Source organism: Haliotis rufescens, unplaced genomic scaffold (genome assembly GCF_023055435.1).
Source record: "Haliotis rufescens isolate VD_foot unplaced genomic scaffold, xgHalRufe1.0.p SCAF_3, whole genome shotgun sequence".
Classification (NCBI taxonomy): domain Eukaryota; kingdom Metazoa; phylum Mollusca; class Gastropoda; order Lepetellida; family Haliotidae; genus Haliotis; species Haliotis rufescens.
The window spans coordinates 11,311,696-11,330,885 of NW_025964001.1; the positions used below are offsets into that span (position 1 = coordinate 11,311,696).

A 19,190-nucleotide genomic window follows, 5' to 3' on the forward strand; every position below is an offset into this window, starting at 1 on the left:
TGTAATGCATTTCAAGTTTTATTTCATGAGGAAATCTAAGCATGATCATTCATGAACATCCTCTTTCACAGGAACTAAACGTAATATAACTTCCTAATTACTCACAAAGGATCAACATGATTCACGATAAGAGAGTCAACAATGTGCACAGTTTACTTTGTTCCATTTGATTAATTCATAAAAGTCATTCATAAAGCCTAACACATCACAATTATCATGATTACAGGTTATTTAAATCTAATTGAAATCTTTGTTCCCATATTTATAGAAATTATTAAAGGTTCTATAATATATTTTCAAGGTTTAATATGAATAGGTACTGAACAATTTTTCAAATACTTTCTATCATGATTATTTTGTTTGTCAAGTTTGTTGTGTTGGACAGTGGTCAAATGGACCATTTTCAAGGTAATTCAATTTAAATATCTGGAATTATCCAAGGAAACTGAATATCACTGTACAACTAAGTGTAAAATAGACTAGTTCAGACTAGTTGAGACTCATGTAGTAAAGAAACTTTCCACATATAGGTTAGTTGTCCTGTTATCAAGTTGAATCCATCTTTGCTATTCTGTATAGGGCTATATCAGTGCTTCAGACTGACATGAGTACTTACAGTTCAAGTGACACATTTGAACATGATGGGCCAGTTATCAGAAAAGAGGGCAAAGTTGACTCTCCATTTTTTTAAAGTGAATTTTTAATGACCCTCTGGCAATCTGAAGCCAAAAGACTCAAACATTTTTGGCACTTACTGAAACATTAGCATGTAATACCCTTGGGTATGTCTCCACCCCTCTTGAGTAGTGAGCTCTCACTGTAGCTATTAAAACTCAAAGTCAACAGTCAGCATAAACATCAGTGAAAGACCTTGTTAACAGTAGGTAGTATTAATAGGGCTCGAACCAGACCAAACCACTAAACAATCTCAACAGTTTAGAAGTCACGATTACTTTCAAATAAAGTACAGTGCAGAATACCGGTACCTAACAGTATTCCATGAGATGTTTTTTAACATTCTACCTTGAATACACCCTGACACAACAACCACCAAAGGAGCTATTGTTGTGTTTCTAAGTTATCACTTTATGATTATGGCTTTACTGCCTTTCACTCCACATAAACAGAGGCTAGGAAGTATTAGACACAGATACTATATTGCCAGCAGGGACAACTGAACACTGATTTACAGGAGTCCTTGGGGGATGTTTGGTTGAAGGGGTGCTAGCTTGGCTATCATGCTCATTACTCTGACACTGACAGAAATATGACATATCGGGGATTGACAGGACAATCTCTGAACAACAGGCCCTAATGACTGATGAGAATGTTGTGAATCTGAATTGTTAGATTATGTAAGACTCATCTGTAGGTGAAACCCAGTGAAACCCATCCCTTGTGCTGATGATAGCAATCACTTGTGAAGTTGGATCTGTAGTCTTGACATTATTGAGATAGCAAGATCAAGGAAATTTGATTAATCAATGTTAGAAATTGACACTAGTCCTATAAACCTTGCCAAATTAGGACTAGCAGAAATTTGCACACACACACACACACACACACACACACACACACACACACACACACACACACACACACACACACACACACACACACACACACACACACACACACACACACACACACACACACACACACACACACACACACACGATGAAGTTCCAGCTTCATGTTCATTTAGTTCTACATATGGTAATATACAACCACAGTGAGCACTCTACACAACGCAGGAACATCACCACATCATATCAGAGGTTAGCATGACAATCACACACGGAGGAGGCCATAGCAATAGGCTAGGATTCCATGTGTGGTATAAAAATTGTTGTGGTATTCGAGTGGGAGGGTTGTTATTTTACAAATATTAATCTATTAAGGTTGCCTTGGCTGGCAGGAAATATGATGCATGGATATTTTCAATCTAGGTCACAATGACCTGTCCGACTGTGAGTCAGTGTGAAATACAGGTTTGTGTCTCCGTCCATGATGGCGGGCAAGCAACAGCACTACCTTTTCGTTGCTCAATTTGTGAGCGGCTTTCAATATCTGACTTGATTTCAGTCTATTATCCTGTGGATACTTTCATACAGTGGAAGATTCATTGAAGGCTAATTATTCACTATAAAGCAAATTCATATTCATGTTTAGAGATTAATTTTCATTTTCACAACTCAAAAAAACCTGAATCTGCTTCAATTGCCATTTCTACCTAATGGTAAAACGTTATACCACTATTACAACTGCCACCTAATACCAAACTGTTTGATAGGCATTACTTAGAAGTTGACGGGTGACAAGGTAGACACAATTTTATGGATAACAACTTCTTTAATACTGTAAAAAGCAACGTTTCGGTATAGATCTTTCGTTGCTAGACAACGGTATAAGGATCTATACTGAAACATCGCTTTTTACAGTATTAAAGAAGTTGTTATCCATAAAATTGTGTCTACCTTGTCACCTAAAACCAGTGTGAATAAAGTGTCAAATAATGATGTAAACAAACAGGATCTTGTGCACACCTGGTATTTTCATGTATGCCACAAATATTTTGAAGACGGATGTAGGTCCAGGGACACTGTCTCCCCTGAGCGACTTAGTGATTGTGCTCTCACACACAGCCCATTACTCTTTGAAGGGATAGACAAGTCACACCACATTCCTCAAAATGGCAAGAATGTCTAATTAAATACAGGCTGATTGGGAGTAGTCAGCCTGTTGTAGGTTTAAGTACATACATGTATATATAGCTACAGGTGAACTCTCATATTCTGTCCCTTTGTGAACTGTCACCGTTCTTCCAACAAACAGCTGAAACAAGCACTCCTAGATGGGGGCAACTGTAGAGAAATATTTGCTCATTTTGTGCTTACTAGGCAGACCAAGACAAGACTGCTTTCACTGCACATTTCTGAAGATGCTATGTTCATAATGATTCCAGTTATTTTTCTCCTTAGTTTTTCATTGTGTTTAATTAACCAAAATTTATTCAGATTGTTTTTCATCCTATAATTATTTGAATGGACATCTTTGAGTGTATTTGACAATTTTGTTATGTATACTTCTTTCTTGACATTTCAATTTTCAACTTGAAGTTGTAAATTGACACTGAATCAATTTGCAATTACGATTAATGATTACTCTTTTAGGATGTTAATATTTAAGTTATTTATCTTAATATGCTTCTACATGTTATATGATCTGTGAATTCTTTTATATTTTGCATCAACAAGTCTACTCACTTCTGATTGTACAAAAACATTTAATTTTCGAAACAACTATTGACATCACATGCTTGATAACTCATGTTAATAGGTGTGTACCAATAATGTTTGGGTTCACTTCACTGGCCCAAATTCTGCAACAGCAACGTTAGAAATTGGCACTAGTCCTGTAGTCCTTGCCAAACTGCCCAATAGTTAAGGCATCATAAGAACTAGTAGAAATTTGCCCTTTTAAGGGCTTTGCTATATGCTATCATTATATTAGGAGAAGTGGACGAGAAGCTGATAGTAAGTGTTAGTTTCTACACCCGCTACAGGTAACATGACACGAACATATAATTCTGAACACACTGTATTCGACATAATAATCGCCCAGGGAACTCTCAAAATTAGAAATAGGGTTGAAAGATCATACATTTCGTGGTTTATGCTGACAGCCTGAAATGTTTATATACGACAGTTGATTTTTTTCAGAATTTAATTTCCCATAATTAAGGATGCATAAAACACACATATTATACACGAATAAATCGGTCTTGTGTACATTGATCAATAGGAAGGGGTGCTAATTGTAATTGTTCACTAGCCAATATATTAGCAAATATCGCCATGGGCACTTATTAGAGCAGGGGCGTTTATTATGTTGAATATGGTATATGGACTGATAATCCTGATGATAGTTCAGATTACTAGGATGAATTTCCTTTTACTTGACATGGCCTCCCTACAAGCTGAAATCAACTTTTAAGCACAGTTATTCAAATGTGTCTAAAATAGATTAGTGAGGTGACTGTCATGGTACAATCCTCCCCTTGAACATGTCATGCTCGTTGAAGACCCTCTCCTGACTATGTCATGCTACTCTCAATTCTAATCTGGCACCATCCACATAACGTAGCCATAACACAACAGCTCTTCCACAACACATCAGTCTGATCACGATCATGTCAGCAGTGTTCATAGTAGCACAGCTGGATTGTGTCGCAAGCATACTGTATATTTGATTAACCTTTTCAAATAGCATGTGTTTCTATCTCATTAAATGGACCCCTAAAGTACATGAACAAAACAACGGAGTTACTTTATGCATTAGTCTGGAGTAGAATGGCAGACAGCAGTGGACTTTCTGAAAATCCTCCAACCACCATGACCAACATGCACTTGTTTAATGTCATGATGACCTAATCCAACAGTGCCATGTTAGTATGATGTCTCTTGTATTAATTACAAAGAATCATTAATATCATGAAAGTGGTCACATTTAACAAATGTTATATTTGGGATAACACTTTCTTGGTAAAGTACAGATTCTGGTACTCTTTTGGGTACTGTGCCAATTTACACTTGTCAGAGGGGTACACAAAGTATGTGATCTAGACTTCCAGTTGTCGGACTTTCATTTTTGTGGAAGCCTCGGTGGCTGAGTGGGTTAGATCACTGACTTTGCTGGCAATTAGGTGCCTCACTCTGGCGGTGTGGGTTCGAATCCAAGACGGGACACAGTTCCAGAATCTGTACTTTACCAAAAAAGTGTAATCCCAAATATAACATTTGTTATCATTAATATCTATGTCAAAAGTTAATAAAACATCAGTATTTGGCCATGTCTTCAAACCATGACTTACACCTGACCACAAACCAGTAGCTACTACAAAATTTAGGGTTCAAAATTAATGTTAGTTTGCTCGTCCAAAAACAGTAAAATACATATGTAAAGGACTAATGACATATCCTGGTGACTACCATGGTTTTCACATGAATATTGGGACAATTCTTTGAATATGTTATACTACCATAATCATGCTAATGTGTTTAGTCTTATAACCCACTTCTATTTTAACATATCAATCCCACAAACTCAAGATTTGCAGTCCTCGAAACAAAACTGAGATGTTGGGAGTTGCTCATATATTACATTTGGTTAAAAAAAGGGACAGTCATAAGTGGAATTACCCTCAGCAGTATACTGACTCTGAGCCAAGCAGTCCTTGTCTGAGCAGGTGATCCATGTTAAACTACAGCATGGTATCTCAGTGGGCTGGCATTAGTCCGGACTGCTACAAGCACACACACACACATCGCTTTATATGTGTAATAACTTTGAACTGTTGAATGTGTCGTTAACTACATTTCACCTCACCTTAGCTCCACTTTACTGGTGCTGTTATTTGTGAAATAGAAGTCACCTCTAAAAAGCCACAACTAATTTATTATAATAAAATATTATTTCAAATCATATATATATTACACAATACTCATACATTTTTGTGAATTAACTGTTTCGTTATGAGTTGTTATCAATTACTCATTCATTTAATGACGTGATGCATTAAGTATAGATGAAAAGTCACAATGTACCAGGTAACGAGAGCAGATTACATTAAGTCTGTACTCATAGATATTCAACATGCTTCCGTGTGAATGAGAAACTTTCAACAATTACTAGAGCATAAATAATGCCATTGAGGAAATGACAAACAGCCAAATAAAATTGACACTGTCATGACTATCCTCAAAAAAAGAAGAAATTATTATTTACTCAACAAATGTTATCCACAAACGGATATATTAAGATGTTAATTTGATCACAGATATGACATATTTATTAGGTTTGGGGGGAAAACTTCTTCAATTGCATGGCCAAGAACAGAAAAGGACCAACAGAGTATGAAAATGACTATTGTATATATACCGTTCACATCACTAAATAAATACAAACTGAAACTACAGCATGAAAGAACACTACACTGCAACAAGCCGGCCAACATGTTACCAGACAAAACGCTGAATCAACACATTCTGTATTGGACACTATCAAACGTGGCACATGCTGGCATCAACAGGTGTTGATCATACACCCACAAGTTATGTTTAGCAAAGAGATCATGATAAGAAAGTTTATCATAATCAAAGCAACAGCAATTTTCAGCAGGAATCACATAATGTTAAACATAAACATTAATCTTTATAATCTTAAGTCTCATAAGTGTGTTGTCACAAGACTGTTCAAAGTAACTCTGGAATGTTAGGAGTGAAGATTGTTCTATTTATTTCACATATTATTTCCCATTTTCAATACAAATAGTGAGTGAGTATGGTTTTACGCCGCTTTAAGCAATATTCCAGCAATATCACGGCAGGGGACACCAGAAATGGGCTTCACACATTGTACCCATGTCGGGAATCGAAACCGGGTCTTCGGTGTGACGAGCGAACGCTTTAACCACTAGGCTACCCGACCGCCCCTCATTACAAATAGTTCTTGCCATGTCATCAACATGTATAGTACACAAAAGATGTTAAAGACCACCCGATATTTTCACATGACTAAAGTTAATCTGCCATGGTTATTGCAACACACAGCTTTCGAACTGTGGTCTGGTTTTGTAGTATGCTGGACAGTTCATCACAACCTACAGAAAGTAGTAGTACTAGCATATTGAATATTCATAAAATACCACTTCAATCTTGATGGAAGAATATTTATCGTCATTTTTCCTGTTCTTGAATATATCAAATACTTCAGTGCAACTATTACAATAATAACATTACCAATTACTTACTAAGCAACACTTGTTTCAGATTTGTCCTTTTACACTGTTGACAAAATATTACCATTACAGCCGATTACTGCTTCCCGTATCATTTCAAATGTTTAAGAGGTTTCTAGTTGTAGTTCACGACTGCAGAACTCTGTGGTGATTATCGATCAAAAATGGTCCCCAGTACCCGACCTCTGTTCTATTCATTTGCAGAAAAATCTGTTGATCACAGATTGGCAACATGCAATCAATCAGCATAGTGCTCAGAAAATTATGTGTTTCTACTTGTAACTTTGTACTCCAGTACATTTACTTAGCAGTAAGATAACCCATTGCTAAATAAAACTACCTGTGATGTGCAACTGATTTTTTGCTTAAATAATAATGATGTTTAAAGTTAAACATAAATGTACAGGGCTTCTTAACCCTAACATTACTCAACAGACTTACGAGGACCCTAGATATAAAAGGACCCCTAGTATATGAAACAATTAGTCAAATGAGTGAGTGAGTTGGGTTTAAACTATAACGCCGCTTTTAACAGTATTCAAGTCATATCACGGCGTGTCAGCTTAATGTGGGAGGGAAGCCCGAAGTGATGCAGGTATCAGACGTTTACCACTTCAGTGAAACCCACGAGCACGGGTATGGTGCTGACAAACCTAGAAACATAATTGGGGCGAACTGGGATTCGAACCCACAATCATAGGTTTCTGGCGTGCCTAAGGGACGCAACTCTGCACAGCGAATTGCGGCACCTTAGACGACTGGGCCACCCGTGCCATCTTAGTCAAATGAATAAAATACCAATTATCATTCAATCACAAGTTTGCCTGAGTTCATATTTGGGTTGCATGTCTTTGAAAAACATGGGTAATGTTCCCTGTTATCATGATAATGTACTTACATTAGTCATGTTAGCGACAGCAGCAATCTCTGTACAATACTATGAGTTCCTAACAATACTCGTATATGTCTCGTCTCAGACCAGTTATCACCACTTTTTCCATGTTATTTCTGAAATATTCTGTGTACAAAGTTGACTGTGTCAATAACTTTGATTTTTGTGAAGTTATGAGCAAATACAAGTATTTCTGTCTGTGGAAAAAGTTTCTGTAGATTTCTGTAATAATGCAATGATAGGGAATCAAAACAGTTGAAATTAAGGTTTCCTGTCAAACAAACTGTACCTATTATCGCCTTCGTCTAAAAAGCACATACCATGTGCACCGCATCGGTTATACAAATTACATTTTCTATTTTCCCTGGTATCGGACTCAATTTTATATTCATTACAGTAAGAAATGCTTTTATCAATTTGTCATTGGCAAAGTGATGAAAACCAATATTTTACCAAATTTGATTTACACATGCTTATACATACCAGTATGAGTGGACTTCTCGACACGTTCAGGGTAATGCATTCTTTAAAACTAGCTCAATTAGGTATTAGAATTGTATTTTGCGGAAGAAATGACAGATAGTAAGCAATAACAGGACTGAATGTGCATCATTGTGTAGTTGGATATTTTGTTTTTGCATGAATAAGTCATGTGACACATAAGGGATCCTAAGTGCTAGTAGAATGTTTGGGGGCATTGCTATATGTTATCACTATTCGAGCTAGTAGACATTCTTGGTTAATTTCTATCCTTGCTTAAGGGTTTGGGTGGTCAGTTACTTGGTTGATGGCTTTTCAGTGTACCCAGATGGATGGATTGTTGCTTACAATATCAATCACAGGATTGTCTGCTCCAGACTTGATTATTTACAGGCTGTCGTCATGTAGCTGGAATATCGCTGAGTTTGGCATCAAATAACACACACCAAGGATTAATTCTACTTTACTAGTCGATTTGTATACGACAGGATAATTTCTCTAGTGAAGTATTTGGGGAATGTTGAAACAATGGATACAATACAAGAAACACAGTTCTGTGGACCTATTCTACCTTAACTTGTGACTTTAAATTACTCTCTCTCTCTCTCTACTCTAAGGATCTCAAAGAACCAAGTCTATTAAAATGCCTTTTTAATACCCGTGATGGCAATCTCTCATGTCTCTGTTGACCCACAAAACAAAGCTGAAAGAATATTTCGAAAAAAGGAAATGTATTTTGCAATGGCAAAGCCCTGTTCCATACATGACAGGATTCTAACTACCTATCCCCAATATGCCAACAGTCAGATTGCAAATATAGCATGGAATATGCTTTACTATCAATGACAATATGGCAGCATCTCAGACAAGAAACTACATCTCAGGTTCTAGGAGAAGTTATGAAAGCCTGATTGAGATTCATTATATTACCTGCAGCAAGAACACCTCCTTTTGCTCGAGCAGACTTGACCTCAGATTCAGCCATTACAGCTCTTGTGTGCTGTATCTCAACCATGGTCTCGGTACGTTTCTCCACATGAATGATGCGTTCCTTCTCCAAACGCTCAGCCTCACGTGCTTTCTCTTGCTTCTTGCTCGCCTTGCTCTGCTGCTCTGGGTGCTGTTTATCTTTCCCTCGTTGCTCATGGTGGAGCTCCACCTCATCCTTAGGTGCCATGTCCTTGTGATACAGTTCCTTGGTCTGCTTGCCATCAGTCACAAGTGGCTTTTCTTCCTTGTTCACCAGAATGGATTTTGACTTTTTGTTTTTTGACTTTTTGGTATTCAGCGCTACAGTTTCAACTGGTTCAATAATTTCAGGATCAATTTCAAGATTGACCATTTTGTGATCTCTTTGTACATCAGTTTCTTGCACTGGTGCTGGCTTGTCAGGCTTTTCTTTTGTTTTTTCTTTGCCTTTACGGTATTTTTTCTTATGTTCCTTCTCAGCTTTTTTCTCACTCTTCTGTTTTTCTCTCTCCTCTTCCTGTCTTCTACGCTGTTCCTCAAGAACCTCCTCAAAAGTTTTCTCTTTCATAGTAAAGGCAGATATCAAATAAATTAGAATTGCAGAAATAACAAATGCTGCAACACCGATGAGAAGAGTTTGGGGATCCATGATGCTGATCTATGACTTGTGTTCAAGAATAACAATATTAAAGTTTTTTTGAAAAATGCCTTCTGATGATTGAACTCAAATCTACTTGTAAGCAAGTGTGAATATTGGCCACGCCCCTTACTTCAGGACTGGACCCACTTTGGGACACTTGCTCACCGACAATCCTACCGATATGGCTAATATATGTCACATAAGCTTCAAGATCTTAGTCCAGGGACAATTCTATGTCAAGTCTCCATCAGAAACCGGGTTCCTGTTGACAGAAATAAAAGACACGAGTTAAAATGCAAGTCCACGTAAGCACACGATTTTTCGAAGAAACCGGCCGGTGAAAGATCTGACATCGGCTCTATAATTTCTTATACTTATTTAATTCTGCACGTGTCAGCGTTTAAAATATTATTGAAATATGTGACCTACCACGCGTGTCAATTATTTTTCCTCTTCATTTACACGAATGTCAACGTGGAAAATACGGTAGCCCATCCGTCTGCTGACCTTACACTAGTTGGCAAACAACATGAACAATAGCAAGTCGGAATACAGCCCAACCACGAATGTAACGAGGGCTGCGATTGGTTGATATTTATCATGGCGAGTCGATCTTTTGTTTCTCCTCCCTGCCACGTCAGTTCATAATTTTGCAGAAAATTACATCTAGGGGAGAAAGAGCATCCACACAACGTCAAACTACCTTCACATAGGTCAATGTTTAATCTGATATTCAATGGAAAAATACACCAACGTCGTTTATTTCTTTGCACTTCATTTCATGCTTTCACTGCTCCCAATGGCCGGGCGCATGTTCGCCACGGGGGACAGCCATTCACAGAAGCCGGAGAGAGCACTGCCTTGGTAGATACCACTCTCCTGACAGCAAATATCTAATCATACAGAAAATGCTATGTATCAGATTGACGTATTCAAAAGTTTATACCGCAGTTAATTTACAACAATAGATGTTGACACATTCTCTAGTTATTTCATAATGAACATGTCAATAAAATGTCACAGGGAAAATGTAATTAATTTCGTTTCAGTGATTATAAGCCATATAGGATATGTAACCAGCCTCTTGCAACGCTGGTATTATTGTTTATGAACAAATACATTAGGCTCACCGAAGCGCGTTGAATCAGTGCGGTTATCTGTATCTGTTTCAAGCGCCATCGTTTTTTTGAAGCTAAAATATTATGCCGTCCTACGAACATTTCTCTTGTAACAATTTACAGTGGCAGCTATACATCCCCATTGAATTTAGAACCGATTATCTTTTCCCCGTAATACTAAACCCATTCATTCGAACTGATACAATCGTGACTTTGTTTGTTGATGATAAACAATAATAAATATATTTACAACTTATATATTCCATAAATTAAGGAATAAGATAAGGCATGATAAACTATAATAGGCAAATGGGTGTACCATTTATTAACAGTAGTCCTCATAAAGACCTCAGTCGGACGCACGCTTGTAGATACATGTAGCTCAGCTAGCTGCTGGGTCCGCTCAACGTCATCAAAGAAATAAAACATATACTGAAAGTAAAGCGTAAGCTTTGTCCCTATTCACCGATATTTGTTAAATTTGAAATTCGGCGAATCATGCGTCAGATTGAATATATGCACTGATATTCAAATGAAAGAGAAAACAGTGGACACTTTCACCGTGAGTCTCAGATGTGGGGATGGTCTGGCTTCAAAGTTTGTTAGTTTGTTGTTTCACGCCGCTCTCAGCAATATTCCAGCTACATGACGGCAGTCTGTAAATAATCGAGTCTGGGCAGACAATCCAGTGATTGACATCATGAGCATCGATCCACGCAATTGGGATACGATGACATGCATCAACCAAGTCAGCGAGCCTGACAACCGATCCAGTTAGTCGCCACTTACGACAAGTATAGTCGCATCTTACGGCCTTTCAAAGACTTTATTTTACGTTGAGATCGTGTTGAAATCGTGTAACAGATGTGATGGCACGTCACTGTCCTTTCCAAACTGAGTTCAGGCGTGCTAATCTTAACATCAATAAAACCTCCTGTGTGTCGCCAAGAAGGATACATTAATGGCCATATTTGTTTTCAAATCAAGATACATTACGAACTCAAAACATATGTTAACCACACAATACAGGCTAACATATAGTCTATGAAATCTTTTATTACACTATACATTTCTCTCCTCTAAAAATATTTCCTAATGCTGATTTCGTAATGGAATAGAGCTGGCTTTTATGTAATATATGGTTTTGTTTTCATTAAATACTTATATTCCGCCCTGGTGCAGGTCTAACCACAGGCCTAAAGGTAACATATCTGACCTGCTGTCTATTTTTCAATGATAATGAAGAACATTCTATCAAGGGTTGCGGAATCCGTTTTATGAGCAGAAACACGAGCACTTGCACACACACGCATACACCCAAACACCATTTGAGTACATTATTGAGTATAATATACACCTTTCGAACCAGTTTAATGGACAAGTTGTTAACCGACACCACGATACATGCCTCCAGGTGGCACCAGTCGCCTGCAAACAACAGGATACATATTACAAAGATTATAATCATTGCATCTGTGTCCAACCCAACGCGACATAAAAAACACTATACTGATAATCAAACGCTATCAAGTGCTTTGCATATTTGACGCCACGGGTGAGGGCATGAAAGGTATTTTACTAGAGCTTCGTTCAAGGGTAATGCGTCATCAGTGGATTGTGATACTCGGATCTACAAAATTAGAATATTAATAGTATCTAATTAGATAGGACCGACCCGTGAGATTACAAGCATGTATATATAGAATCCCGTTGTCTCAAAGTGTTCGAAAAGACAGCGTGCATTGTATGTTCTGTGTTGAATTACAGGTCACATGTACTGCCGTATCTTTCCAATGACCCAGCATACAGCCATGCACGTACTGTTATATGACTGTCCACATTGGGTCAAATTCGTCAGCAGATGTGGTGGATCTCAGACGTTTACCACTTATGTGAAACCCACAAGCACGGGTATGGTGCTGACAAACCTAGAAACATAATCGGGGCGAACTGGGATTCGAACCCACAATCATAGGTTTCTGGCGTGCCAAAGGTACACGACTCTGAAAAGCGTATTGCAGTGCCTTAGACGAAATATATTTGCCACGTGTGTTGTAAATATGTATGAAATACGTATATATCCTAAGTGTGTTGTAAATAGAGACTGCTATATAGAGAATCTCACCCAAGTGTCTTTTGATATCAAATATATCAACACGAGTTGATAAAAGTGGAAAAATTCCGAGGCTTGCCGAGGATTTTTGCCACTTTTATCAACGAGTGTTGATATATGATATCAAAAGACACGAGGGTGAGATTTTATTTATCATCCAACATCATTCTTTCAACTTTTTCAATTTGTAGACAGTAATTAGCAGTGTCTTCAGTGTAAAAAGTACTTCAAACAGCTTCAGTAGCAGAGCCATTAGTGATGTCATTTGATTGTGACGTCATGGTAACCAGTGACGTCACAATGGTCTGCAAAGCATTGTGATGTAATTTCATTGCAGCGATATCTACAGTGTAGATATCGCTTGATCTCATCCAAGCGATATCTCCTATGGGAGCCAGTTTTGGATGATAAACGTATATATCCTACGTGTTTTGTAAGTAGTGATTAAAATACGTTTATATTCCACGTGTGTTTTAAATAGTGTATGAAATACGTTTATATCCCACGTGTGTTGCAAATGTGTATGAAATACGTATATATCCCACACGTGTTGTAAATAGTGTATGAAATATGTATCTATCCCACGTGTGTTGTAAATAATGTATGTAATACGTATATATCCCAATTGTGTGGTAAATAGTGTATGAAATATGTATCTATCCCACGTGTGTTGCAGATGTGTATGGAATACGTATATATCCCACATGTGTTGTAATACGTATAAATCCCACGGGTGTTGTAAACAGTGTATGTAATACGTATATATCCCACTTGTGTTGTAAATAGTGTATGAAATATGTATCTATCCCATGTGTGATGCAGATGTGTATGGAATACGTATATATCCCACGTGTGTTGTAAATAGTGTATGAAATACGTATATATCCCACGTGTGTTGCAGATGTGTATGGAATACGTATATATACCACGTGTGTTGTAAATAGTGTATGAAATACGTATCTATCCCACGTGTGTTGCAGATGTGTATGGAATACGTATATATCCCACGTGTGTTGTAAATAGTGTATGAAATACGTATATATCCCACTTGTGTGGTAAATAGTGTATGAAATATGGCTCTATCCCACGTGTGTTGCAGATGTGTATGGAATACGTACATATCCCACGTGTGTTGTAAATAGTGTATGAAATACGTATATATCCCACTTGTGTGTTAATAGTGTATGAAATATGGCTCTATCCCACGTGTGTTGCAGATGTGTATTGTATACGTACATATCCCACGTGTGTTGTAAATAGTGTATGAAATACGTATATATCCCACTTGTGTGGTAAATAGTGTATGAAATATGGCTCTATCCAACGTGTGTTGCAGATGTGTATTGTATACGTACATATCCCACGTGTGTTGTAAATAGTGTATGAAATACGTATATATCCCACTTGTGTGGTAAATAGTGTATGAAATATGGCTCTATCCCACGTGTGTTGCAGATGTGTATGGAATACGTACATATCCCACTTGTGTTGTAAATAGTGTATGAAATATGTCTATATCCCACTTGTATGGCAAATAGTGTATGAATTACGTATATATCCCACGTGTGTTATAAATAGTTCATGAAATACGTATATATCCCGTGTGTTGTAAATAGTGTATGAAATATGTATCTATCCCATATATGTTGCAGATGTGTATGGAATACGTATATATTTCACGTTTGTTGCAAGTAGAAAATGAGATATGTGTATGTCCCATCTGTAGTTTAAATTGTGACTGAAACACGTATGATGTAAATGGTATCTTAAATGGAATCTGGTGGCTGCAATGGCAAACACAAATGCAATATGATATCGTAGATCGATGTTCACTCTGGATTTTCTGTTTCAGACAGCCTTGCTGGCTGTACTAAATGATAAGTCCATGGATGTTCAGCAATTATATCCTAATAATCGCCAAGTCTAGATAACAGATAGTAAGGACGCGAGTCGTTAAAAGGGACAGCTTGTTCTTATTATTTTTATAATATAGGAATTATGGTTTAAACTGATAATCATGTCTTAGAGTTAGTGTCTAACGTGTCCAGAGCTGGTATAGTCTTGATATATAAATTGTACTGTTTACAATGTATAGCCATGTTCCGCGCTGTTGACAAAAATGGCATTGTCGTGCTACACCCTATAGTGATATTGACATGAATTGTGTAATTGTGCTACACCATAGTGAGGTTAAATAGAGAGATATACCCGTGATATAAACTGCAGGGCAAATGTAATTACACGTACGCACATGTTTGATGGTGGCTACAAATGACACGGGCAAGAAATGGTTATGCGATGGTGATGCATTTAGTTGTATGTAGTCCCTGGGTTTTGCAGTTTTTCGACGACTGTTTTCGGCATAGTAACGTTTTGATAAGGTTTCCCATTTTCGAGTCTTTCTAGGGGATTGTAAAGAAGAGTAGAGCACAGGAATCCATAGCTATACACAAATAAAACTATATATAAGTGGGTTATGAAAAAGGATATTTGTATCTATGTACAGCAACGAAGTTCTTGTCGGAAGGGTCATGTGACAGCTGTTGGCAATGTGTAGCCATGAAAACCTCGTCGAAGGAAGTCACAGCTTTGAGGCACCAGCTGGTGACAAGGAAGGCATACTGCACTATGTCTGACTGCAGGACCCACACGAGTCCCATCCAACCATGCATTCTCTGGGACAAGATGGCGGCGATGACGACGTCCCAGCAAAAGTAGACGTTTACCTATTACTATGTTTTCATTCCGATTCACATACGACAGAAAATATTCGCTTTCTTTGTATTCTACTAAATAGGAAAATTACCCACACCTTGTGCATTACCAATTTCGAAAAAACAGCTATTTTGTTTTGAGTTTGTTATTATTTATAATGGCTCGGAATTGAAAGTGAAACGTCCGAGGTATCAAATGCTCCCAAACAACAATCCAGTCTGCATCCTTCCAAAATGTTGTAGAGCGCTTGTAATCATTCTAACTCCTTAGCATCGTATCTTGTTTTGTTTTTTATCAACGCGCTCATCTTACCCAGGTGGCTAAGGCAAAATAATAAAAAATATAATATTTTTCGGGCACATTTTTCTTAAAAGTAAGAAGGGAGGGAGGTGAGAATTTTAAAATAGTTTTTGTTGAAAACAGAAGTGATGAGGACTCTATTTCCCCCAACAAGAATACCACAAACATAGGTGCACGCATTGAACTACGGTCTTAATACAATGTCAGTTGTAAAGATATTTGAACGATTGTCATTAATGAATTCTGATTCCATTTGCCGTAGAGCGTATCATATATCAACCATATGCTTCAAGATAGGAGAGATAATACAATTCAACAGGCATCAGACGTGGAGGTATGACGCCTTGCCCACGATACAGGTTGAATCTGTGAATGCCGGCAGCTTAATGGTCTGGTAGACTAAGCTGACAGTCGTCAGTGTATAATGTGTAATGTGTAATGATGTTGACGTAATACCGATACCATTGTTGGCGTGATGTGTAATACATGTATCAGCGTCGTCTTCTCTTCTTCTTAGGATTAAGACACCAAATCACACCAGACACTACAGCTTATTATCAAGATTACATATATAATAGTATATAGGTGGATACCATCTTCCCGAGGCAAGGGAGTTCACTGACTATAAGAAACCGGAAACTGGACTTTTAAAATCAGTTTAACGCCCTTGCTTAGGGAAGATGGTGGAGCGATTGTGGGTTCGAATCCTACCGGCACCATACCGGGCTTTCCCCTAACACACAACTGACACGCAATAATATGACTGAAATAATTGGGCAAGCATAAACAGCATTCACTTATCGAGGTGCCACCATGCGACTGTTACCCTACAAACACTTCTATAGGATATACGGCAAAGTCCGGTCCATCCGGGTGGTAGGACTACCAGATATTGACATTTTTCTACTAAAAATCCTGTTTAACAAATGATGAGCATGTTGTTAGTTAATAATATAAATGCTTTCCAAGCAGAAATCGTTCGGAGATTAGGGTTTCCGGATTCACGGTGTCCGATCTACACGAGGTTTCTTTGTGTGTAGTCACCGGTAGACTAATATTTAGACCCAGAAATAAAGTTGTCTTGTTTAAAAATATATGTCTACAATATATGAAATACAATCCATATGGAGCCCAGAACCATGCTTAGTTTTAGAGCTGAAGCAATCTAGACTTGCCAAATCCTTTTAGAGTTAGATTTATTTCTTATTTATCCTCCAGTCAACAGGTCAAATAAGTAAAATTTTGACAAATAATATGGAATCCTTTATTGTTCACTTATGAATAAATACATCATGATAAAAGGATAATACAACGAAATAGCGGTTACATAGTGTTTGCGAAGTTTCTTTTGTCATGTAAGAAACTGTTAGATGGGACTTCCACACTGCTGTCAATGAACACATGGCCACACAGAGCAAGACATTGTCCTAATGTGTACATATTCAAAAGAACAGCCAGTCGCTGGACAAGTCGATTTGACCTTGTCGCGACAAGGTCAGTTGTGACAGAGAGTGTCGACATTCATGTAGCATTACATTCATGTAGCATTGCATGCATGACAATATAATCCCCTGCTAAAGCCCCGGTGTCTATTTGTTCTCTTCATACGTCACCTGACTTGACCAAACTTGCTGACTGAATATATTTTATTGGTGCTTCTACAACTGTTGATTCGCGGGAAACCTGTTCTTTGAGGCAACGCAAGCGAATGTATACAAGCGGTATCCAACAAATACAGAACTGTCCGAGTTATCAGTTATATTAGAGAGACGTGTGTTGTACGGATAACATAATACACTGGGTTATTTACAGCATGAAAGAAGTACCTTACCTCCCTTGTGTATAGGAAACAGCTTCCAGGTATTCCGTTGTTATCACCCACCCACACACCCACACCCACCCACCTACCTACCTACCTACAATTTTTGGTTTTAACCTGGTGTTTACGGTAAGTCAAACAAAAACTACGTGTTTGGTGACGTAATATGAACTGTGTTGCTTGGACTGCGCAGTGCATTGAACAGAAGCTCGTGAAACATTTTGATAACCCGAGATATCCAGTCAAATCCCGTTAATCCGACATTGTTGGTTGCATATTGTCGGATTAACTAGTATGTCGGATAAACGAAATTAGGTAGTATCAACGTTTGTGATCGAAAATCGGACAACTACACGAAAGATAATGATTCAAACACGTTGTAATAAAACAAAAGGAAAAAGGAAATATATATGTTGTTATGGTATATTGTTAGCGGAATATGTTTTCTAATAATGCAACCTCTAAAGTTTAACACAAAATTACTGTTACGAACTGTATGATGTGACCTGTAATAGGATGTCCTCAGCGGTTGCGAGACCTTGTGTCCGATTTAAATGAGATTGTGGTAATCTAGGCATGTGAATAATCCTGTTTTGTTTATTTAAAGCTTATTTTTTGTTAAGCCAGTTTATCTCTGTAGCCGTTGAAATATGCAGATACCCGACGACTAGTTTCGCATCAAAACACCGGGTATATAGACAAAATGGGTATTAGGAACTTGTCATTTTAGGGGTGGTAGGTCGTTGAGAATGTTTTTTATACAGTTGTAATATATTGTGGTCGCCACAATATATTACAACTATATAAAAACTGTTCTGTTTGATCAAATAATAACTCTGTACATAGGATTGTACGTTAAGGACTCTTCATTATATTTTCCATTATTGGGGGGTGGGGACATGAAAAGATATCCCCCCGCCCTCTCCCAAATAATAAGCGTCCAGTCGATACATTTTTAGTCTTTACTGTATAAATATGTGACGTGATGCGTGCACTATGTCACATGGCGTTATACTGGGTCGTGACGGCCTGACACACGACGGGACAGATTTATAGTTATCTTTAACATTTATAGATTCACAACTACATGTATAATTAGCCACATGCTTAAGGGAAGCAGTGTGTGTCGATGTATGATGCACGCTACAGTTAGTCATATGGTATGTAGAACTTACTCCTTGTACACTTCCTTTCCCATGTCAACGCCATATTTAATATTGTTGATAGTAGTTTGGAAAATATCAACAAGCATATGTTCTATGTATCTTTTAAATCCTCCGTCAGATAGCTAGATATTTGCGGAGTGCGGCGTTAAAAAGCAAACAATACAAACAGAAATACAGAT

At 37.7% G+C, this 19,190-nt stretch overlaps 1 protein-coding gene across 15 annotated transcripts in view; it reads right to left on the reverse strand.

The window, feature by feature from the left end:
* LOC124146631 (ribosome-binding protein 1-like) overlaps window positions 1-10,370 on the reverse strand; it is a 52,915-nt gene extending 42,545 nt beyond the window's left edge. For all 15 annotated transcript variants that reach the window (XM_046517015.2, XM_046517014.2, XM_046517007.2 and 12 more), the window contains exons 1-2: window positions 10,210-10,370; window positions 9,102-10,042 (exon numbers count right to left, since the gene is read on the reverse strand). In XM_046517015.2, the coding sequence (XP_046372971.1) occupies window positions 9,102-9,789 (688 nt within the window). In that variant the 5' untranslated portion in view covers window positions 9,790-10,042; window positions 10,210-10,370. The remainder of the gene's footprint in view (window positions 1-9,101; window positions 10,043-10,209) is intronic.
* Between the last annotated feature and the right edge of the window lie 8,820 nt (window positions 10,371-19,190).